This window comes from Lissotriton helveticus, chromosome 5_1, assembly GCF_964261635.1.
Source record: "Lissotriton helveticus chromosome 5_1, aLisHel1.1, whole genome shotgun sequence".
Classification (NCBI taxonomy): domain Eukaryota; kingdom Metazoa; phylum Chordata; class Amphibia; order Caudata; family Salamandridae; genus Lissotriton; species Lissotriton helveticus.
Genome location: NC_136065.1, coordinates 161,779,425 through 161,803,606, shown reverse-complemented (window position 1 = coordinate 161,803,606; position 24,182 = coordinate 161,779,425). Strand labels below are relative to the sequence as shown.

General features: G+C 45.9%; 1 protein-coding gene across 1 annotated transcript in view; it reads right to left on the bottom strand.

Moving 5' to 3' along the window:
- SARDH (sarcosine dehydrogenase) overlaps nucleotides 1-20,187 on the bottom strand; it is a 741,717-nt gene extending 721,530 nt beyond the window's left edge. Inside the window, exon 1 of the mRNA XM_078641957.1 lies at nucleotides 20,071-20,187. Within this exon, the coding sequence (XP_078498083.1) occupies nucleotides 20,071-20,088 (18 nt within the window). The 5' untranslated portion in view covers nucleotides 20,089-20,187. The remainder of the gene's footprint in view (nucleotides 1-20,070) is intronic.
- Nucleotides 20,188-24,182: the final 3,995 nt, after the last annotated feature.

Genomic DNA, 24,182 nt, shown 5'->3' with positions numbered 1-24,182 from the left:
GGCCAAAGCGAAGGGGCAAATGACCATAAGGGGGCATAGTAGATCCTCGCTGACCCCCTAGGTTTGATGTGGAGGTTTTAAAAGGGCCCCGCGGGGCAAAAAAAAAAAAAATAATAATAAAACGGCTGAATGGATTTGCACGAAACTTGGCAAAATATTAAGGACTGGTAGCCCGATGTGCCTTTGCTAGGTCTCAATATATGTGCTCCAGTGGATTTTGAGAAATTAACGTTCAAAAAAAGATATATATCTGTAACAGCGCTCCGCTTCGCGTAACGGAGCTTTGCGAAGCTGATTGGAATGTTTACAGACGCCGGAGAACCAATCAGCTTCGCAAAGCTCCGTAACGCGAAAAGTACGCGAAGCGGACCGCTGTTACAGATATATATCTTTTTTTGAACGTTAATTTCTAAAAATCCACTGGAGCACATATATTGAGACCTAGCAAAGGCACATCGGGCTACCAGTCCTTAATATTTTGCCAAGTTTCGTGCAAATCCACTCAGCCGTTTTATTATTATTATTTTTTTTTTTTGCCCCGCGGGGCCCTTTTAAAACCTCCACATCAAACCTAGGGGGTCAGCGAGGATCTACTATGCCCCCTTATGGTCATTTGCCCCTTCGCTTTGGCCTCCTCTTGTCTCTCGATCCTACCGAGAAACAAGATGGCGGCCGCTACGGACTGTTTGGAATGTTTACAGACGCCGGAGAACCAAACAGTCCGTAGCGGCCGCCATCTTGTCTCTCGGTAGGATCGAGAGACAAGAGGAGGCCAAAGCGAAGGGGCAAATGACCATAAGGGGGCATAGTAGATCCTCCCTGACCTCTTAGGTTTGATGTACCATTTTGCCAAGTTTGGTGTAATTCCGTTTAGCCATTCAGGCTGTAGACGTATCTAAATGTCCTATGGAAAATTGCATGGGGAAAACACATTTGAAAGTGTTGAAATTTAGAACCAATTAAAATGTTACTTTGGTTTTGTTTTGTGTGTGATGAAAGTTAATTGGTTATGTATATATCTAAAATGAGAGGAAACCACAGCCATTTTGTGATACTACTGTCTGAGGTACATTTGTGAGGAATTTTTGGTGGTCAATTTCTGGTGTTTGATTTACACAGTACTAACACTTCTCCTACTTTTAAAAAGGTGAGTTGTTAATTTGTAAGGGGAACTATGTTGTACACTTGAAGATAATTTGAAAAATGTTTTTCTGTTATTTATTTACAGTCCTTCTGTTATACTAAATACTTGATAAAGTTAGTTTTATTTTATGTATTTCTAAAAACGATAAATGAAAGTGATTATTTTTTTCTGCAATTTACAGCAAGCAATTTCAAAATAAAATGGCTCACAATGAAGAGACCGTGGCAATTTCTTTTGAATTATCCACTACATTTATTGAAATTGACAGCACCAATAATGAAATATTCTCACAAGGAGGAGATGACTTGAATGATTTTTTTGATCAATCTCTTGATGGCGAATTTATCGAATGTTTGGAGACCATAGAGTTACAAGAATCATCATTGCAGACTTTTCATGAGGAGATTCCAGATGAGATGATTGAAGAGGAAATTCCTGATGAGGACATGTTACTAGTTCTTTCAAATTTTGAAAATTCAGAAGAATAAATTTATATTTAGAAATCAAAAATTGTTTGAGACATTATTCATTTTTATTTTTAATTTATGAGGTTGTAGCGAAGTGATTGTAGTATAAAATGAGACTTATAGTATAGAGTGCAACATTTTTATGTTACATGGTAAGTTTACTCATATTTACTTCCCTTCTCCCACTATATTATCTCCAATGTGTATTTGACATCTCTTCTTCATCTCCGGCCTCCTTTCTCTCACTGTCTGTCTCTGATGCATCTTATCGCTGCCATTTTGTGTAATTACAGAAGAGAGTAAAATAAAATAGTTCGGAACGTGAAAAGGGGGAAAAGTAGAGTACCCCTCACCCCCTAGGCCTTCTCAGGCGGTCCCAAAAGGATCAGTTTCTGCTTTCCTGAGAGATTATGGTATGAGTTCCATATACCACAATAACTTGCATTACAACATGCAAGATATCTATCTCCTATTACCAACTTTTGGAGATATTCGCGCTAAGCGCGAATATCTCCAAAAACTAACACCTGCCCTGAGCAGTTCTTAGCCATGTTATCCAATGGGAGGTGGATAACATGGCTAAGAGCATTAGCTCGGTAATGCATGAATACCGCTGACTTTTTAGCGATATTCATGCATTGCGGCCGTTTTTTATCGCATTTGCGATAAACCTTGATAATAGCAAGGTTTATCTTCAATAATTTCTGACGATGCTTAGCAGTAAAAAATTTGTTGCTAAGCATCGTTAGCGATAAATATCGCTTAACTTTGGCAATATGCACCAACGTCTGTTAACGTTCGATTCGAAGGAAATGAGGAAGTGTTGAAAAACATTGTCTGCGCCATCTTGCCTTTTTTGAAATGCCACACTTTTGTCGTGCACGGCAGCCATTTTAGATGCCTTGACCAGACCCACTCTCTGCACGCTGTCGATTCGTAGCATGGCTCCCCACCCTCGCAAGCATCTTCCCCAGGCACTGGTCACCCCCGCTCTCTGTCTTATGCATCGGCAATAAACCTCCCCCCATCTGCGCTGCTCTTCCCTGAGAATCACACCCTGTGCCCGCCCGACACCTCCCTTTCGCCCTATTCACTACCGCACCCTCTGACACTCCTCTTCCTCTGTGTCCGATTGCCCAGGCTATCAGCTAGCCCTGCAGATGTAGTTTATGGCCCCAGCTGTAAAGAATCACCCCTCTTCAAAGGAGTTATAGTAGATCAAGGCCCACACCCGATGAGATCCGTCACACCACACGTGTTCCTACTATCTGAAAACCATCCTGTATTGTGATTGGGGAGGGGACCGAGCCTGAAGCGGAAGATTCCAGGGATGACTCTTTGTACATCAAAGTTTTTACAATTATGTGTCACATTAAAAATATATAGCACTCCAACAAAGTAGTAGGAATATAAAACTTTAATAACTTATAAATATATACAACAAAACAAAAACAGTAAATACATTTAAACAACGAAGAGACTGTGGCAATTTCTTTTGAATTATCCACTACATTTATTGAAATTGACAGCACCAATAATGAAATATTTTCACAAGGAGGAGATGACTTGAATGATTTTTTTGATCAATCTCTTGATGGCGAATTTATCGAATGTTTGGAGACCATAGAGTTACAAGAATCATCATTGCAGACTTTTCATGAGGAAATTCCTGATGAGGACATGTTATTAGTTCTTTCAAATTATGAAAATTCAGAAGATGTTGCCTGGGTGCCGCACTGATTTGGGTATCCGGCTTGGGGCGTCCCGGGGGGTGGGTTGTCAGTAGCGGTCTGTTGTGCGAATAGTTCCAAGGCAGTAGAACGCGCTGAAATCTGGATGTCACGAAGGTGATGTCTAGTAAGTTGCCGCCCAGCAAATAACGGCGTGGGGCGCCGCGGGAGGCAGTCCAAAGTTCCGTTAAAAGGGCAAAGGAAAGGATCGGTGGTTTGAACCATCAGTCAAAAAGGGGAGGGGGTGCAACAATTTTTCCTACCGGGTCACACTGTGCTTTCACCGGAACTGAGGTCTGCAGGATTCTAGTCATTCAAACGGAGGCTGGCGCCAGCATGGGAGCGCCGACGTCCCGCGGCTACAGTTTCGTCACTCCACGGGCGATCATGGCAGTCATTCCCCATCCGGGGTGTCTGCGGGGGTCGGGGACTCCCGCGGCTCCTCTAGAATCTTCAAGGTCGTGGAGGACTACGGTGGTGGAGTCAACCAGTGACCGGGCCATTTCTTTATGCTGGGCCCGCTCTTGCCAGGTCGACCGCCATTTTGAGAGTTCGGTAGCTACTGGCGATCGCGGGGTCAAATGAGCGGACGGGCTCCACCCTGCCGGGCGAGACGTTGCAGCATCGCCACAGTGGAAGAACCCTTTTCCGGGCGCCTGGAGCGCTGAGGGTGCAGCTGGGAAGCCTCCACCTGGGGAGGCGGGAGAGGCCTGTTCGCACCGTCTCTCCCTCCCAGTGCACCCCACGGCGTCTCGCTTGACATTTGTTATGGCCGGACCAGGCGATGAGGACGAGGGGGGGGGGGGTCGGAGGCATGTGCAAGACATCCCCCCCCAGTGTTGTCACAGCCATTATTGAAGAAGGAAGAAATGTCCCGTCCGTCTTTGGGCCGGACCTCCGGTGGATGGCGGCCGGACGCCCTTTGCTCTGGCCCCATAAACGGGTTCCTTGGCTCATCGGCTGCAGCCGGATCTCGTCGGCCCCAGCCCCCGGCCGTTGGTGGCCGGACCGGGAGAGAGTGTGGGGGGACAACCTGCAACTCTCAAGGGCCACCGCGGCCGGACTGGGAGAGAGAGGGGAGGGTCGAGGACACGGACATTCCCCCCCTGAAACTCTCCAGTGTTGTCAATCCCCCTGGCCGGGTCCCGCTGGCCTCGGCCTCTCCTCCGGCTACACCCTACGTGATGATCTCCTGGCCGAGGCGTGGCAGCAGGACCCGCCTTATATGTGTTGCTTCCGGCTGGGCGTAGCCGAAAACCTGTTGCACTTTGGAAGTTTCTAGAATGGGGCGGATGTCTGCTGACTTGTATCTTTCCCAGTTTGCCGTTATTTGGCCGTGGCAGGCGGTGGGACAGACACGTTTTGGGGCAGTGAGGGGCGATGTTTTCAGGTTTCTTATTACGGGCTTACTTCTAACGTTTCTTGTTTCTAGGACAATAATAGATTTTATCATTACGTATTGTTATCGTTTCTTTGTTTGTTATTTAATAAAAAGTTCATCAGTGGCCTACTGATTTTCGTTTTCCTATTCTTTTCTTTCCAGGTTGTTTCATGCTAAAGTTTCTGTTAACAGGATACAGTGATCACTTCGTTATTATTGCATATGTCCTTTTCACTAGGGGTGCTCTCTGGTCGGGCCAGATGACGTATCTCTAGTAAATGGTCCGGGTGAAACAGGTGCATCAATCAGTGGGGAGTAGATAGGCATGACAGATTACAACGGGGGAGAAAGGTCCGCATTACGTACCCTTTCACTACTTGCAAAGATTTTCCTACGTATATTTGCAAACAGGGAATACCTCCAAAAAGAACCAATTCCCAAACAGTCAATGTTTGGGCAAACAATCAATCAATGAGGAACGAAATAGGCATGACGTGTTAAAGGTTTGCGTTACCTACCCTTCACTATCTGCAAAGGGAGAGAGAATATTCCTATTCTTCCTCGTTTGCAGGCAGAGAAGATCCTTAAGAGAACCAACTTCGAACAATTCAATGCTCGATTCAAACAATCAACAAGGGGTACTGTGAACACAAATGAACGCCGCTTATGTACATACACATTGCTATTTTCAACAGGTTGTTCCTAATGTTTCTATTTTAGCGAGGTCAAAAAGAGATCCCATTAGTGGCCTACTGTTTTTGCTCGATTCCTTTTGTTTTTTCACACGATTTTTTGCTATCTGCAAAGACTTAACAGAGTATTGCGACTCTGTGCTTGTTTGTAAATAGAGAATGAACCAAAGAGAACAATCAATCAAATGGAGAGAGAAGCAGGCACGACGGATTATAACGGGGGCAAAGGCCTGCGTTAACTACCCTTCACTATCTGCAAAGAGAGAGTACTCCTAATAGAAATGAGGGGTGGGGGGCAGCATTCAAAGCAGATCAGTGTGCATAAACACGAAAATGTTTTTACTTACCACGTACTTGACATTCGACAGCTTATGATATTTGCTATTAAAAAACCATTGAAATTCACTGAAAAAACCATAGGTTATAGACCATATATAGTTAGGAATTAGCATTTACAAAACCTTGAAAATTCACTGAAAAAACCATAGGTTATAGACCATATATAGTTAGGAATTAGCATTTACAAAACCTTGAAAATTCACTGAAAAAACCATAGGTTATAGACCATATATCGTTAGGAATTAGCATTTAAAAAACTTATTTTACTCACACAAAACCATTGAAATTCCATATATAGTTAGTTGCACTAACTATATATCGCGCACCCGCAATCCACTGCTGATGATGTCACATATTACATCATTCATGACATGGTCAGTGACATCACTGATGACATCACTGATGACATCTCAAATGACATCACTGATGACATCACTGATGACATCTCAAATGACATCACATTTGACATCAATGACCACATCACTGATTATATCATTCATGTGACAATACAATGCATCTCCTCACATTTTAATATAACCTCTGTTTCACCCAGTGTTAAATACAGAGTATAATTTTTGAAACCATTGACACACCAATACTAGTTACTACATACGCACTCACTGATTCCTACGTCTACACACACCTTCACTCATTCACCCATACAATCATTCATACATACAATCACTCATCTTTACAACACTATCATATGCACTCATACACCTATACAGACACTCACAGTCTGCCACTCATCCATGGAGTTACTCACACACCTAGTCAGTCCTGTAAAGAATCAATGACACTTCCATTTTCTTGTCTATACAGTTAAACATAGAGCACCTTACATTTTCAAACATATACTAACACATACTTACCTTGTTATACAATCATTGATACAAGTACACATTGATCTGCACAGAGTCACACACCTCCCAGCCAGCCACACACACACTCAGTCTCCCATACAAATACTTGGACAATCAATCAGTAACCCATATAGTTAATCATATAGCTACTGATCAACACATGCAGCAGTTTACAGAACAACAGACATAATGATGCACACATTAAGATCGTTTAGTCACTAACCCATGCACTCAGTGAGACACATTTAATCACTCACTCATACATTCAGTCATGCACCTACTAAATCCTTCGTCCAGACACTTCTACATCTACTCATTCTTCAATATGTAAAACATATTTAAACTTTACAGAAACACACAGTCACTGGATGATGTCATCAGTGATGTCATCAGTGATGTCATTTGAGATGTCATCAGTGATGTCACTGACCATGTCATGAATGATGTAATATGTGACATCATCAGCAGTGGATTGCGGGTGCGCGATATATAGTTAGTGCAACTAACTATATATGGAATTTCAATGGTTTTGTGGGAGTAAAATACGTTTTTTAAATGCTAATTCCTAACGATATATGGTCTATAACCTATGGTTTTTTCAGTGAATTTTCAAGGTTTTGTAAATGCTAATTCCTAACTATATATGGTCTATAACCTATGGTTTTTTCAGTGAAATATATATATATATATATATATATACACACATATACACACACACGCACACCTTTTCTGCAACTAACCAATGTTTAAGTTGCCAAAAATCGAGTGCACTGGAGCCAATAATTATTTTTATAGTTTTAATCCGGTGTCGGACTGTCAAACGCGTGTCGGCGTTACCGCCTTCCTCAGTGGGAACTGACTGGGCGCGGTGGATTTGCGAACCCTCCAGCCACGAGCTTCATTTTAATTGGCTGCCAACACTCCAAACCAGGAAGGTTTGGCAACCATCTTAAAACAGAAAAAAAGAGGTTAAAAAGCAATAAAAAGGAGGCAGAATAGAAACACCCTGACCCCCTAGGCCTGCTCAGGGGTCCCACAAGGACCCCCAAGGCCAAGAAAAGCATTTCTTATTCATAATTTCGGCGGAAATCACGTTGGGGTGGCGAATCTCATTGAAATTCAGAAAGAAAAACAAAAGCCCCTGGTGGGCAGGTCCCGGGGGCACTGCCAATTAATTAGCCGGGCCCCCACTGCCGCAGGGACTGCCACCTCCCTGGGGCTATGTAAATTATGTGCGGGAGGGCACATGCCCCTCCCGCAGCCCCAGGGACTACCACCTCCCCGGGGCTTGTTTTTTAATCTGTGCCTCCCAGGCCCCCCCAAGCCCCGGGTAACCGCCACCCCCCACCCAGGGCTTTTTTTAAAATATGCGCATGGGTACATGGCCCCCCGCACCACATTGCCCTGGGATCCGCCACCTCCCCGGGCTCTTTTTTTTAAATATTTTAAAAACGTGTGGTGGAGCCAAAAATTTGTGACACGAGGCCCCCCACAAACCCCCATGGACCACGACCTCCTCGGGGCACATAATCATCACAATGCGGGAGGTCTACTACGGGGGAGGGAGGGGCCAGGCGCCCCCCTCCCTCCCTAAAAAAGGAAAGGCCGGGGAAGGGGTCACCAGGGCCATAAATGCCATGGGACATGTTTGCACAGTGGTGAAGGCAGGGGGCAGGCCTGATGTGACAAGTATGCAAACGCGCTCCGTGGCGCGTTTTACGTTGGGGGATTAAGTCCCCTTGAATCCTGAGGGTCCCTGGGTGCCAACTAGTCCACCAGGTACCTTCAGTAAGTGCAACAGAGTTGCGTTGCAGAGAGGTGTAAAAAGGGGCATGGCCACGGACCACCTCTCTGCAACGCAGCTCTGTGACGCTTACTGGAGGTACCTTGTGGGCTAGTTGGCCCCCAGGACCCTCAAGATTCAAGGGGACTTAATCCCCCAATTTAAAACGTGCCACAGAGCGCGTTTGCACACTTGTCACATCAGGTCCCGCCCCCTCCCTTCACCACTGTGCAAACGGGCCCTCTGGCGTGTTGTAAGTAGGGGGATTAAGTCCCCTTGAATCCTGAGGGTCCCTGGGTGCCAACTAGTCCACCAGGTACCTTCAGTAAGTGCAACAGAGTTGCGTTGCAGAGAGGTGTAAAAAAGGGGCATGGCCACGGACCACCTCTCTGCAACGCAGCTCTGTGACGCTTACTGGAGGTACCTTGTGGGCTAGTTGGCCCCCAGGACCCTCAAGATTCAAGGGGACTTAATCCCCCAATTTAAAACGTGCCACAGAGCGCGTTTGCACACTTGTCACATCAGGTCCCGCCCCCTCCCTTCACCACTGTGGAAACGGGCCCTCTGGCGTGTTGTAAGTAGGGGGATTAACTCCGCTTGAATCCTGAGGGTCTCTGGGATTCAACTAGCCCACCAGGTACCTCCAGTAAGTGCCACAGAGCTGCGTTGCAGAGAGGTGTAAAAAGGGGCGTGGCCTTGGACCACCTCTCTGAAAAGCAGCTTTGTGGCGCTTACTGGAGGTACCTGGTGGGCTAGTTGGCCCACAGAGACCGTCAGGATTTAAGGGGACTTAATCCCTCAACTTACAACCTGCTAGGGGGTGTATTTGCACAGTGGTGCAGGGAGGGGGTGGGCCTGATATAAGAAGTTAGCAATCCTGCTGGTGTGGGACTTACTGGTGGTAATAAAAGGGGTAGTTGGCATCCAAGGTTGACGTTGGGGGCTAACTACTCCTCCTGTTACCTCCAGTAAATCCCACACAGTGGGATTGCTAAGAGGTGATTGAAAGCCACACTCACCTTTCTCCACCACTCTGCAATTGTGACTGCTATGTTATAGCTAGAAATTAGCATTTAAAAAACCATTGAAATTAACTGAAAAAAACATAGGTTTCAGGCATGTTATAGTTAGAAAATAGCATTTAAAAAACCTTAGAAATGCACTGAAGAAACCATAGGTTTCAGGGACGTTATAGTTAGTTGGACATTTCACTCGTACAAAACCAGAGAAATTCCGCTGTTATAGTTAGTTCAGCTAAATATTACTCTTGCCCCCCCGCAATGCACTTCAGATGATATCACATATTACATCATTCATGACATGGTCAGTGACATCACTGATGACATCAGCCACGTGAAAATCTGATGCACCTCCTCACACTCTAATATAACATTTCATACACCCACTGTAAAATACAGACTACCATTTTCTAAACCATTGACACACCAATACCAGTTACTACATAGGCACTCACTGATTCCTAGGTCTACACACACATCCACTCATTCACCCATACAATCAGTCATACAAGCAGTCACTCATCAATACAACACTATAATATGCACTCATACACCTATACAGACACTCACATACCGCCACTCATCCATGGAGTTACTCACACACCTAGTCAGTCATACAAAGAATCAATCACACTCCCATTTACTCACCTATTCAGTTATACACACACCACCTCACTTATTCATACAGATACTAACGCATACTTACTCTCTTATATAAACACTGATACAAGTTCACACTCATCCATATATATATATGATGCAGATGTAAATTTAGAGAAAGTTTTTTTTCTCTCTGCTTTTGCAACTTTGCATGTGTACTGTGCTGTACATCGCACATGCAAAAGTGGAAATGTTTTAACTAGAGCACTACGGCATAGCATAGTATTTTGTACTGCAAGGGTACCCTTCCGGTAACAAATAATTCTCAGCAACTCACACAATGGTGCAAGGTACCCTAAAGTGTGATAGTGCCATTGGGGAAAACAATAGGTTATAGGCAGTGCTGTAAATGGATATATAGAAGTGCAGGTACTCAACCTTTAGAGTGCCTGTTAGCTCCTACAAAGTGCCAGTACTCTGCCATTAATTATATAGCGAAGAAAAACCAAAGGTGATGATGGACGGAGCGTTGACAATACAAACACTCACCCCCAGTCAACTGATCTGGGTTTAATCCATCACCGTTCTTTAGCTCACTCCGCCACCCCAGTTCAGACATGGCCATATGCAAATCAGTCTGACCCTATGCCTCATGGGAACAGTCCAGCCCGAACTGCCAAGCCATGTCTTCCCTGGACCGGAATCAAGCTTCCCAGGACCGGTTTCTGGCATTACAGCCGTCTTCAGCCGGGCTTGCTTGGAAAAACGATGGATTTGGGCCCAGATCTCTGGACTGGGGTGAATGTGTGACATTGATCCACATTCTGTCCATCATTGTTGTGTTTGCAATTAATTATATAGCAGCAGTGCTAAGAAGTGCTTGTACTCTTCATTTGAAATTAAAAAAGTGCAGGTACTCCGTAGCGGACAGTGCCTGCCCATTGAAAGCACTGGTTATAGGAACTGGTACTGTCCTGCTTGCTCCCTTTCACACAACACAGCAACTTTGGGTCCTGCATCGCGTGACTTCTTAGTAAATTTGCCCCAATGTGTTTTCAGGATCCCAGGCAGCTGCAGGACATTGCAGATGCCTACTACCCCATGTTATGAGATGAGTTTTAGTCACTCCTGTCTTTTCAGTCACCACTTAAAGGCATACTGGGATTTGTAGTTTCACTTATCTTTTTATAAGTGTGGCCCATAAGTCACAGCATGCTTAGTTCTGTGGATCTACACAGGGCTTTAAGGTGGCCGGGTCCAGCCGGTGCTCATCATTGGCAGTTCTAAAGAGCAATTGCTGAGACAGGTCGCTATTGGGGTCTCTTACATCTGCAGTGGTGCCTTCCTTCACTTCATCTAATGTAAATTCAAAGAGACAAGTTATGGTTCTTTCACAGTCTCATCATTTCAGAACAGAAGCATTTCGATAGCATATACAACGAAGCCCTAGCTGTTTCTTATTGACCTCCTGCCACTAACATCCATTGACAAAGCCAATCGTCCTGGGATTTTTGAAAATTCTATGTCTAATAACTTTGGCGTTTGTGGACGGAATTGGCTGAAATTTTCAGGAAAATGGCACATTTTGTTTCTGAGCAGCCCTTGAAAATTTGGGGGGGGGGTTTGTCAAGGGGGGGCCGAGAAAAAAGGGGTGTCCCAAAACGTGTTTTTAACATTGAGTTTTCCATAGGGCGGTTGGCCTCACTTTTAGCCCGAACGGCTGAATGGATTTGCACGAAACTTGGTAAAATATTAGGGACTGGTAGCCCGATGTGCCTTTGCTAGGTCTCAATATATGTGCTCCAGTGGATTTTGAGAAATTAACGTTCAAAAAAAGATATATATCTGTAACAGCGCTCCGCTTCGCGTAACGGAGGTTTGCGAAGCTGATTGGTTCTCCGGCGTCTGTAAACATTGCAAACAGTCCGTAGCGGCCGCCATCTTGTCTCTCGGTAGGATCGAGAGACAAGAGGAGGCCAAAGCGAAGGGGCAAATGACCATAAGGGGGCATAGTAGATCCTCCTTGACCTCTTAGGTTTGATGTGGAGGTTTTAAAAGGGCCCCGCGGGGCAAAAAAAATAAATAATAATAATAAAACGGCTAAATGGATTTGCACGAAACTTGGCAAAATTGTAGGGACTGGTAGCTCGATGTGCCTTTGCTAGGTCTCAATATATGTGCTTCAGTGGATTTTGAGAAATTAACGTTCAAAAACAAGATATATATCTGTAACAGCGCTCCGCTTCGCGGAGATAAAATTATATCTGTATTACCTAGCTGTTGCTAACACCAGTTAGCGACGGCTAGTAGGAGACAGCGACCATCTTGGGCCCCACCTTGCATGTGAGTGATATTTATCACTAATGACATGCAAAGTGGGCATGCCAAGATGTTAGCGACTGGAAACAGTCGCTAACATCGCTATCTCCTATTATCAACTTTTGGAAATATTCGCGATAAGCGCGAATATCTCCAAAAGCTAGCACCTGCCCTGAGCAGTTCTTAGGCATGTTATCCAATGGGAGGTGGATAACATGGCTAAGAGCATTAGCTCGGTAATGCATGAATATCGCTAAGTTTTCAGCGATATTAATGCATTGCGGTCGTTTTTTATCGTATTTGCGATAAACCTTGATAATAGCAAGGTTTATCTGCGATAATTTCTGACGATGCTTAGCGGTAAAAAAATCGTTGCTAAGAATCGTTAGGGATAAATATCGCTTAACTTTGGTAATATGCCCCAACGTCTGTTAACGTTCGATTCGAAGGAAATCAGGAAGTGTTGAAAAACATTGTCTGCGCCATCTTGCCTTTTTTCAAATGCCACACTTTTGTCGTGCACGGCAGTCATTTTAGATGCCTTGACCAGACCCACTCTGTGCACGCTGTCGATCCTTAGCATGGCTCCCCACCCTCGCAAGCATCTCCCCCAGGCAGTGGTCACCCTCGCTCTCTGTCTTATGCATGGGTAATAAACCACCCCCCATCTGCGCTGCTCTTCCCTGAGAATCACACCCTGTGCCCGCCCGACACCTCCCTTTCGCCCTATTCACTACCGCACCCTCTGACACTCCTTTTCCTCTGTGTCCGATTGTCCAGGCCGGTCCTAGGCTATCAGCTAGCCCTGCAGATGTAGTTTATGGCCCCAGCTGTAAAGAATCACCCCTCTTCAAAGGAGTTATAGTAGATCAAGGCCCACACTCGATGAGATCCGTCACAGCAGACGCGTTCCTATTATCTGAAAACCATCCTGTATTGTGATTGGGGAGGGGACCGAGCCTGAAGCGGAAGATTCCAGGGATGACTCTTTGTACATCAAAGTTTTTACAATTATGTGTCACATTAAAAATATATAGCACTCCAACAAAGTAGTAAGATTATAAAACTTTAATAACTTATAAATATATACAAGAAAACAAAAACAGTAATAACATATAAACATTTTTAGGGAAAAACAACGAAGTAGCGGTCGGCTGTGCGAATAGTCCCAACGCAGCACAACGTCCAGATTTCTGGCGTGGGGCGTCGCGGGGGGTGGGTCATCAGTAGCAAACTGTTGTGCGAATAGTTCCAAGGCAGCAGAACGATGGCACCAAGGTGATGTCCAGTAAGTTGCCGCACTGGTTTTGGTATCCTACAATGCTGCTCCGAATAACGGCGTGGGGCGCCCCGGGGGAGGCGGCGTGAACGGGCCTCTCCAGGTGGAGTCTCATCTGTTGTAGTGGGGCGCCCCTTTACCGTTTCAGTTGCCATTCCGTCCGCTTTTGGTCCACTGTGTCAAAAGCCGCAATTCAGCTGAGTTGCGCCCACTCTTGCGGTGCAGCGATAGGCGGCTGTCACAGGACTCTCAAAATGGCGGCAGGCTGTTTCCTTTTTGGGCCTGGTCCACTGAAATGGCCCTGGGACACCTTGGAAATCGGACGCTTGTCTGCTAGGTCTTGGACCCCATTCTCGAAAGCGTCCCCTCCGCCTTGAGGATTCATCAAAAGTTTTGGGGGCCCCCGACTCCTGTAGGCTTCTGGTGGGGAGCGGCTGCCATGATTGCTCGCGGAATGACCACGACGGAGCTACGAGATGGTGGTGCTCTCATGCTGACGCCAGCTTCAGTCTGAAACATCCAGAAACAAGGTGGGGCTTTCATCGTTTGGGAAAAAAAAAAAGTTTTCATCCAATGAAAAGTGTTGTTTTTAGGTCATATGATCAAGCCTTCCATCATTAGGAAACCAAAAGTAAAATGAACCAATGAAAAGTTTTATAAACAAGTCACATGACCTGTTATGCGGCATAGGGTATAAAATGCGGAGAAAATACGTTGGCACGTGAGGCGGCGTCAGTAGCGGACCGATGTGCGAATAGGCCGAAGGCAGCACAACGCGCCAAGATCCGGATGGCACCGAGATGGTGTCTAGTAAGTTGCCGCACTGGTGTGGCCATCCTACAATGTTGAAAGTCGGCGTGGGGCGCCCCGTTGGCCTGTGAGATGGCGTCAGTAGCGGACCGATGTGCGAATGGGGCCAAAGGCAGCGCAACAATATTTTCTGACTAGAAGACACCACAAGGCGCTGAGATGCCAAGATTCGGATGGCACCGAGGTGGTGTCTAGCAAGTTTTGGTACTGGTGTGGCCATCCTACAATGGTAAAAGTCGGCATGGGGCACCCTGTTGGCCTGTGAGATGGTGTCAGTTGCGGACCGATGTGCGAATGGGGCCAAAGGCAGCGCAACAATATTTTCTGTATGGAAGATACCACTAGGCGTTGAGATGCCAAGATCCGAATGGCACCGAGGTGATGTCTAGCAAGTTGCTGTACTGGTGTGGTCATCCTACAATGCTGAAACTCGGCGTGGGGCGCCCCATTAGCCTGTGAGATGGCGTCAGTAGCGGACCGATGTGTGAATAGGCCGGAACCAGCACAAGGCGCCAAGATCCGGATGTCACCGTGGTGGTTTCATAGTTGAGAGGCACTTCATCTGCAGTGGGGCGCCGAGATCCGGATGGCACCGAGGTGATGTCTAGCAAGTTGCTGTACTGGTGTGGTCATCCTACAATGCTGAAACTCGGCGTGGGGCGCCCCATTAGCCTGTGAGATGGCGTCAGTAGCGGACCGATGTGTGAATGGGGCAAAGGTAGCGCAAGAATATTTTCTGAAGAGGAGAACCCACAAGGCGCTGAGATTCGGTTACCACCGAGGTGATGTCTAGCAATTTGCCGCACTGGTGTGGCCATCCTACAATACTGCTCCGAATAACGGCGTGGGGTGCCCGAAGGGGGGGGGGGGGGGAGGCGGCATGAACGGGCCTTCCTAGGTGGAGGCTCGTCTGCTGTAGTGGGGCGCCCCTTTACCGTTTCAGTTGCCATTCAGCTGAGTTTCGGCTGCTCTTGATGCTACAGCGACAGGCGGCTGCAACAGGACTCTCAAAATGGCGGCCTGTTCTTTGGATTTGGGCCTGGTCCACTAAAATGGCCCTGGGACACCTTAGAACTTGGACGCTCGATTTTTTTTCCTTTCCTGTACATGCAAAAAAAGGTAAATCCCCGGTACGTTACACGCTTCATCTGCCACGATGAACTCTCCAGAGGAACCGAAAAAAAATATAGTTATGGTAACTATACCATGCATCGTCATATGGAGAGGTGGCACCAATTAATTATAGTGCTGCATAAAAGAGAGATTTGGAGGAGAACCCCCGACCTGCTAGTACATTCATCAAAGAAGTGGCACTGACAGCATCAGAGGCAAGGGAAACGGTCCCAAATATTTAGAAGAACTTTGGAAAGATTAAAATGACATGTTTAGATTGTGGCAAATTAATTTCATGTGGACAGATGAGTGTTACTCTAATAAATACAGCATATGAACATCATCATAGTCGATGGTTGGTAGAGACATTTTGACTATATCCTGGACCTGCCCGTCCTCGCCCAAAATGGCGCCGGAATAAATGGGACTCGTAACTCCTTGTTGTGTACTGGTTGCAGAACCTTGAAATCACGAGATACGTATGCAGTTTTGAAGCACATGGCGGGCGGGGACGAGAATTGATTGAATATTTCGACATCCCTATTGATATGAAGTTCTGATGTGTTATTGATTACTGTACTATTGAAAGTTCGAATTAACGTCACCCATGGTACTTGCCCGCAAATGTATATCTAGATAATTTTATTGTAACTGGCCCTGTCGTATTTTAATTATAAAATGTACGTCCACCGATTCCGTAACTGTTAGACACCTTAGTTCTTGCAACCTAATGGCCCGCCCGTTACGTTCCTCTACAGTGTAAATGTCTACTCATCATATACGATTACAGTTTGCTCCGTGGCCGGCCCACGTGGTTATAGGCTCGTATTTGTATAATGAAATTTTCACAATAAAGGTTTTTAAAAGAAAACATGGTAGTAGTATATATTGGTAAAGTTTTTAATAATAGTCACTGTTTTAGAATCATTAAAAGGCAAGTGAAATAAAGCAGACCAATTACATGAAGGGTAAAAGGTATAATACGAAGGAACGCAGTAAAGATAAATGGTCATGGGCTGTTGTGTTTTCTATTCCTGCAACATAAAGTGATCGATAAGAATCTCATATTCAGGCGTATCGGCGACTAAGACAGCAGGTCGACCCTCTTTTGCTCAACGGCTCCGTCATGGGACGAAGAAACGCTCTTTTTCTCGAAAAAAGAATATATTTTACTTGCAGGACAGTTGTAAATTTTCCGGGAAAGTACATTAGCCTGGAACATTATAACATATATTTAAGAAAAAATAATGTTCGGAAGTAATAAAAAGCGTAATTTTTAGGTCATATGACCAAGCCTTTCATCATTAGAATAAGAAAAGTAAAATGAACCAATGAAAAGTTTTATTAACAAGTCACATGACCTGTTATGCTTACGTTACGCGCTGCGCGTCGCGCCCCGGATGACTTCCGGATGCGCTAACGCGGCGCGTCATATGACGCATTACGCGACAACGCAGGTCCAGAATATAGTCAAAATGTCTCCACCAACCAGCGGTCGGAACACAACCCCTTTTAGCAGGCTAAATAGTTCTGTTAAATGACAACAGAAGGGACAGGCAACAAGAACCATTAGTCAAAGAGGGGAGGGCTAGTTCTTCTCTACCGGGTTACATTGGGGCGCTACCGGAACTGATCGAATTGGTAGTCTACAGTGTTTCTGGATGTTTCAGACTGAAGCTGGGGTTAGCATGAGAGCAGCACCATTTCGTAGCTCCGTCGTGGCCATTCCGCAACCAATCATGGCAGCCGCTCTTTATCGTTATTTTGGGCGGGGTGGGTTTCGGAGCCGAGCTGTTTTGCAGCCATCATTGTGTGGAGTTCAGTTCATTTCACTAGTTTTGTATTTGTCATGAGGGGTTGTTCCTAATGTTTCTATTTTAGCGAGGTCAAAAAGAGATCCCATTAGTGGCCTACTGATTTTGCTCGATTCCTTTTCTTTTTTTTTTTTACACGATTTTTCGTTATCTGCAAAGACTAAACAGAGTATTGCAACTCTGTGTTTGTTTGTAAATAGAGAATGAACCAAAGAGAACCAATTCTAAAACAGTAAATACTTGGATAACAATCAATCAAATGGAGAGAGAAGCAGGCACGACGTATTACAACGGGGGCAAAGGCCTGCGTTAACTACCCTTCACTATGTGCAAAGAGAGAGTACTCCTAATAGAAATGAGGGGGGGGGCACCATTCAAAGCAGATCAGCGTGCATAAACACGAAAATGTTTTCACTTACCACGTACTTGACATTCGACAGCTTATGATATTTGCTATTAAAAAACCATTGAAATTCACTGAAAAAACCATAGGTTATAGACCATATATAGTTAGGAATTAGCATTTACAAAACCTTGAAAATTCACTGAAAAAACCATAGGTTATAGACCATATATAGTTAGGAATTAGCATTTAAAAAACCTTATTTTACTCACACAAAACCATTGAAATTCCATATATAGTTAGTTGCACTAACTATATATCGCGCACCCGCAATCCACTGCTGATGATGTCACATATTACATCATTCATGACATGGTCAGTGACATCACTGATGACATCTCAAATGACATCACTGATGACATCACTGATGATATCATTCATGTGACAATACAATGCATCTCCTCACATTTTAATATAACCTCTGTTTCACCCAGTGTTAAATACAGAGAATAATTTTTGAAACCATTGACACACCAATACTAGTTACTACATACGTACTCACTGATTCCTACGTCTACACACACATTCACTCATTCACCCATACAATCATTCATACATACAATCACTCATCTTTACAACACTATCATATGCACTCATACACCTATACAGACACTCACACTCTGCCACTCATCCATGGAGTTACTCACACACCTAGTGAGTCCTGTAAAGAATCAATCACACTTCCATTTTCTTGTCTATACAGTTAAACATAGAGCACCTTACATTTTCAAACATATACTAACACATACTTACTTTCTTATACAATCATTGATACAAGCACACATTGATCTGCACAGAGTCACACACCTCCCAGCCAGCCACACACACACTCAGTCTCCCATACAAATACTTGGACAATCAATCAATAACCCATATAGTTAATCATATAGCTACTGATCAACACATGCAGCAGTTTAGAGAACAACAGACATAATGATGCACAAATTAAGACAGTTTAGTCACTAACCCATGCACTCAGTGAGACACATTTAATCACTCACTCATACATTCAGTCATGCACCTACTAAATCCTTCGTCCAGACAGTTATACATCTACTCATTCTTCAATATGTAAAACATATTTAAACTTTACAGAAACACACAGTCACTGGATGATGTCATCAGTGATGTCATCAGTGATGTCATTTGAGATGTCATCAGTGATGTCACTGACCATGTCATGAATGATGTAATATGTGACATCATCAGCAGTGGATTGCGGGTGCGCGATATATAGTTAGTGCAACTAACTATATATGGAATTTCAATGGTTTTGTGTGAGTAAAATAAGGTTTTTTAAATGCTAATTCCTAACTATATATGGTCTATAACCTATGGTTTTTTCAGTGAATATATATATATATATATATATATATATATATGGATGTAATGACAGAAGCTGCAACAAGTCAGTCTGGCGGCACACTATGCGAAGCATAGATTTTTGGTTTATGTGTTTTAAGCCACACCCTTAATTCCATCGGGCACGCCACTTTTAGAGACCCTCTAAAAGTTGCCACTTAAACTTCTGGATTTACAGATACACCGGACTCAAGATCGCCTTTATAGCACGAGGCTACTTGACAGCTCGAGACAGCGGCCTCCAGGGACTGGGAGCCTAAAAATAGTGGTGGGAAACATGGGAGCCGAGCAGGGAAAGGAGAGATGTGCACCGACTTCCTGAAACAGCCGCAGACCGTCGTTTACTATCGCCTGTTGTGAATGAATACATGCTACCGAAATGTCTGGGTCATGCGTGAGACTGAGCAGGCTTTGTAACCTAAAGCACTTATCATTCTGGGACATAAAGGCCATACATTTACAAAAAGAACGAGAAAGTACTGATGTGATACTGGTATATATATATATATATATATATAATTAAACACCTCGTTCGAACTTTAAATCTGAATACAATAGGGCATACAAACTATTCACACCTGGTATGGTCCAAACTGTGCCCGCTCCATTTTTTATGTCTTTTCTGTATTTTGTTGACGTGCACTTCTGCAGTACACCAGAGTGCTACGACGTGTCCTTAAAGTTCCATGCTGGCGCTGCAATAACGTCTAAACACAACAGTTGCTACCCCTAACTTTCATGGCCATTTTTCACTCCTCACCCCAATAACTGCGACTATTTACCCCATAATATACCCCAAATTTGCATTTTGAAAGTGGAATCTGGTTTTCTGAAGCACACAGACACGCTTTCGCGGTTGGTAAACAAGCCCGGCTGGCTCACCCCTCCTCCGCGGCTGCACGCTGCCTGGCGCGAGGAGGCTGCCCTACGGGTGCCTGGGGCAGTGTTTTACCTGTGTGCGCAGAATCATGCCTGTGTCTCCTGCGCCTTCACTTCCAAGGCCCGGTCTGTTGTCCCCACGAGTCTGCGAGTCGGAGAATATGCTCACTTATGGGGGCGGGGCCAGCTGCGGCCACATGGAAGCCGGCTGGCTGACTGCTGGCCAGCTACAACTGTTCCCAGAGTTGTCAGCACGACCCTGTGTGTGCTGCTGGGTACCCGAGCTCCCTTCCAGCGTCAAATTATAGCTTTTTGGAGAAAAAAAACGTACTTTTATAGAGGAGCTGTGTCGTGTAACAACGTCAGGTATATGAGTCAATAACACATTGCATTCTGGAATTTGTAGTTTTATTTAGAAAAAACAGCTGTCAATGTTGCCATTGGAGACGAAGCCCGGTCTGCTAGCTGTCACGCATAACATGGTGTTACACGATAGCTGTCTACATACATGTTCCTCTACATGTAGTAAAACATACGTACAATAAAAAAAGTATTTGGAGGTATAAGAACCACTTTCAAAAATACAGACATGCCTTCATATTGTATTACTCGTCTAAATATAAAGTGTTCTACATGTAATTTTTAGGTGGAGCACCAGGACACCTGTCTCAGGTACAGGTGGGAGAGGTGTGGCGCCGTGGCCAGGGCGCCTGACGCTGGATGCTAGGGATCATGGTTCGATCCCCGGCTCCGACAGCAGGGGTCTGCAGCGACTCTGGGCAATAGCTTGCTTAATCTTCCCAACGGCCCCCAGCGCCTAGATACCCCTTTGGGGGGGATTTGTGCGCTATACAAGTACTGGATTTACATTTAGGTACATACATTTTCTAGTTCTGGGTTTTAAGTGAGAAAAATGAGTACATTCTGGGAGTTGTACTCTTGGAAAAGTCTTGTCCCGGTGACATTGCCCCACCTGGTCACTCTGTGCAAAAACAACAGTTGATGGACAGAATGCAGAGCAATGTCATACATTCACCCCAGAACAGAGATCTGGGACTAAATCCATAGTTTTTTTGGGCACCATGCCATTCCAGTTTGAACCCAGCCATATGCAAATCAGTCTTGTCCCTGTGCCCCATGGGAACAGTCCAGCCCAAACTGCCAAGCCATGTCCTCGCTGGTCTGGAAAGAAGCACCAAAGACCGGTTTCAGGCTTTCAGCCCTCATCAGCCAGGATAGTTTGATTCCAGTGGCATGGAGAGCACGGGACTCACGTCTGACATACCCGTCCCACTCGGGGCGACAAATGCAAAAACAACAGCTGATGGACAGAATAAGAAGGCAGGGCCGGCATCGGACACGCTGCATGTATGGCAGTCGTGCCAGCCCCCGATGCCCACACGAGTGGTCTCCGGGTTGTTAGTGCGTGCCTCGGAAGTGATTGTAATCACTGTAATCACTTCCGGGGCACGCGTCACACTAACACTAGTCCAGTTAGAACTGGCCTGGCCTGGGTTAAAATAAAAGGCTGGGGAGCGGCGGAGTCTACCTCTTTGCTCGCTGCTCCCACAGCCCGCCCTTAAGGACACCAGCCTCGCTAGGAGGCTGTATTTTAATTTCTTGTTTATGTTTCTACAGGTCGCCAGTTCATGAGCCAGGGAGATTGTCGGGGAGGCTTGTTTTGCACGTCTTCTTCTGATCCCACAAGTCAGTGGAGTGGAGGAGTCGATGATGGGCTACAGAGCAGGTGATCTTCACTGCGTCCGCTCTTCTGTGCCCGGGATTTACCGAGGCACAGAGAGCAAGGGGCCAGCGGATCCGGTCTTCGGGGAGCAGTTCGAGGAGTCGGGCGCTTTGCAGTGCGGTAAGCATCGGGCACCCAAGCGCTTGGTCTTTCCGTGTGGCACACTTGCGGGGGTTAAAGCAGCCGAATTTTCGTAGCAGCAGTTTTGATAACTGGTTTTGTGTGGAGTGCCGCTTGCTTCTTCTGAGCCGATTTTATCTTGTAATCTCCTCGGGCAAGGGTGCAAGGGGATTGGGGAAGGCACGGGTGTGGCGCGAGGGTGCCAGAGCCAAGTTTTAGCGGGGCAAAAAAGCATTAGAAGCATAAATTGAAGCATTCTGTCAGGGTAGTGTGATTGAGGCAATTTAAGCATAACAATTCACTGGACCTGGACAGTCAATGCCTGCACTGTGTGATTGTGAGCACAGCATCCATCGCCATAATAGTGCATGGGGCTAACCATCCATTGTCATCCATTTGTTGTTTCCAGCCGTGATACGTCAGCAGTACGCTGCCTTACAGGAGTATGCCTTGCCAGATTGACCAAACCCTGGGGTAATGGGCGGTTGTAACACCTGAACCCCCCCCTTGTCATGAAACGGTATTCTGCCATTACGGCGCTTGTGCTTGCAAGCACTGGACGAGCTTAAAGGGAAAGCAGACATCAACCTCCCCCAGGCCTTGGTCCGCCTCGATTTGTCCGCTGCGTTTGACACGGTCGATCATTCTATCCTTCTTGGCCGTGTCAGCGCAGCGGGCATCCGGGGCGCCGCCTTCTCTTGGCTTGCGTCCTTTCTTCAGGGCAGGACCCAAGCGGTCCATCTATCAGGCTTCTCGGCCCCCCCCGCTTGATCACCTGTGGGGTCCCCCAAGGTTCCTCACTTTCTCCCCTCCTTTTCAATCTGTATATCTACCCTCTTATTATTTCTCTTCTCGAGTTGGGGGTCTCTGTATACAACTATGCGGATGACCTCCAGCTTGTCTTCGATCTTTCTTCCCCCTCTGTGTCGCTTCCTAAGTTCTGTTCTACCTTAGTTTTTATATCTGAATGGATGAGCTCCAACCACTTGAAGCTCAATCCGGACAAGACGGAGCTTGTCCTCACGGGTGGCCCCTCTAATCCCTGGTCCGGGGTTTATTGGCCCCCCTCCTTTGGTTCCCCCCCCCCTCACCGGTCTCTTCTGTCCGGACCTTGGGCATCAAGGTCAGCCACGATCTGACTATGCATGCCCAAGTTAGCTCCGTAGTGTCCTCTTGTTTCATGTCCCTCCGCCTCATCCGGAAGATCTCCCGGTATTTTTCGGCGGATGCCCTTAAAACCATAGTCATGGCCCTTATCACCTCTCGCCTCGACTATGGGAACGGCCTGTACGTGGGCATACCCGCCTACGAAACCCGCCGTCTCCAGGCCATTCAAAATCCGGCTGCCCGCCTCATTCTCCGCCTCCCCAAATCTTCCCACATCACCCCTGCACTCAAGTCTCTTCATTGGCTTCCTGTGCATTCCAGATCTATTTTCAAACTGGCCTGCTTGGCCTTTCGCGCTCACACCCATTCTGCTCCACTCTTTATTGGGTCTCTCATCACTCCTCACGTCCCCAGCCGCACCCTCCGTTCTTCCTCCCTTTCCCTTCTTCATGTCCCCCGTTTCCGCAAATCCAGAACGGGAGGCACCCGATTTTCGGTCTTGGCCCCCCAGATCTGGAATAGTCTCCCTCTGTTCATTCGCTCTATTCCTATCTATACCCACTTCCGCAAAGCTCTCAAAACCTTCCTGTTTTCCCAAGCATTCCCTTGCTAGTTCTCCCGCGCCCCCCTCATGAGTCTGGTTCAACCCTCCAGCGCCAGGTAGCCGCTTGGCCGCAGTGCGCTTAATTAAGTTCTTTTTCAAAATTCAAAATTCAAATTCAAATTCATAGCGGACACTGCGCGGGATTGGGATGCTCCGTAGTAAGAGGATAAACCTACACAGAGCTTATACCAGAGCAATAATGGTCAGGTGTAGGCGGTTCACGGATTCCAGGATAGGCTTACGGGAAACGGCGCATCGTGATGCTATCAATTAGGAGCATTTAGTTGTTCCAAGACTGTAGGGTGAGGTTCTTTAATTTTGACTCCATCTTACATTTGTCGTCAATTTGTGTTGCCTTTACACAGGCTGCTCTATTCATGAAGTGTCTCTGCCCTTTGGACTGCAACGTGTTGAAAACCCCCCTCTGTCCTTGCTTTGAAATCAATCTCAGACACCAGCTGGCCTAACTGCATACAGACATGTCCTGCCATTACTGATTGACCTATAGGTGCTGTAATTGATTTACTTGTGGGTTGGGCAGAAACACGACGTAAGGGGGACGTTCTGGTTATATGATGCCTTGTTCTGAATATTTTCCTATTGGCTAATA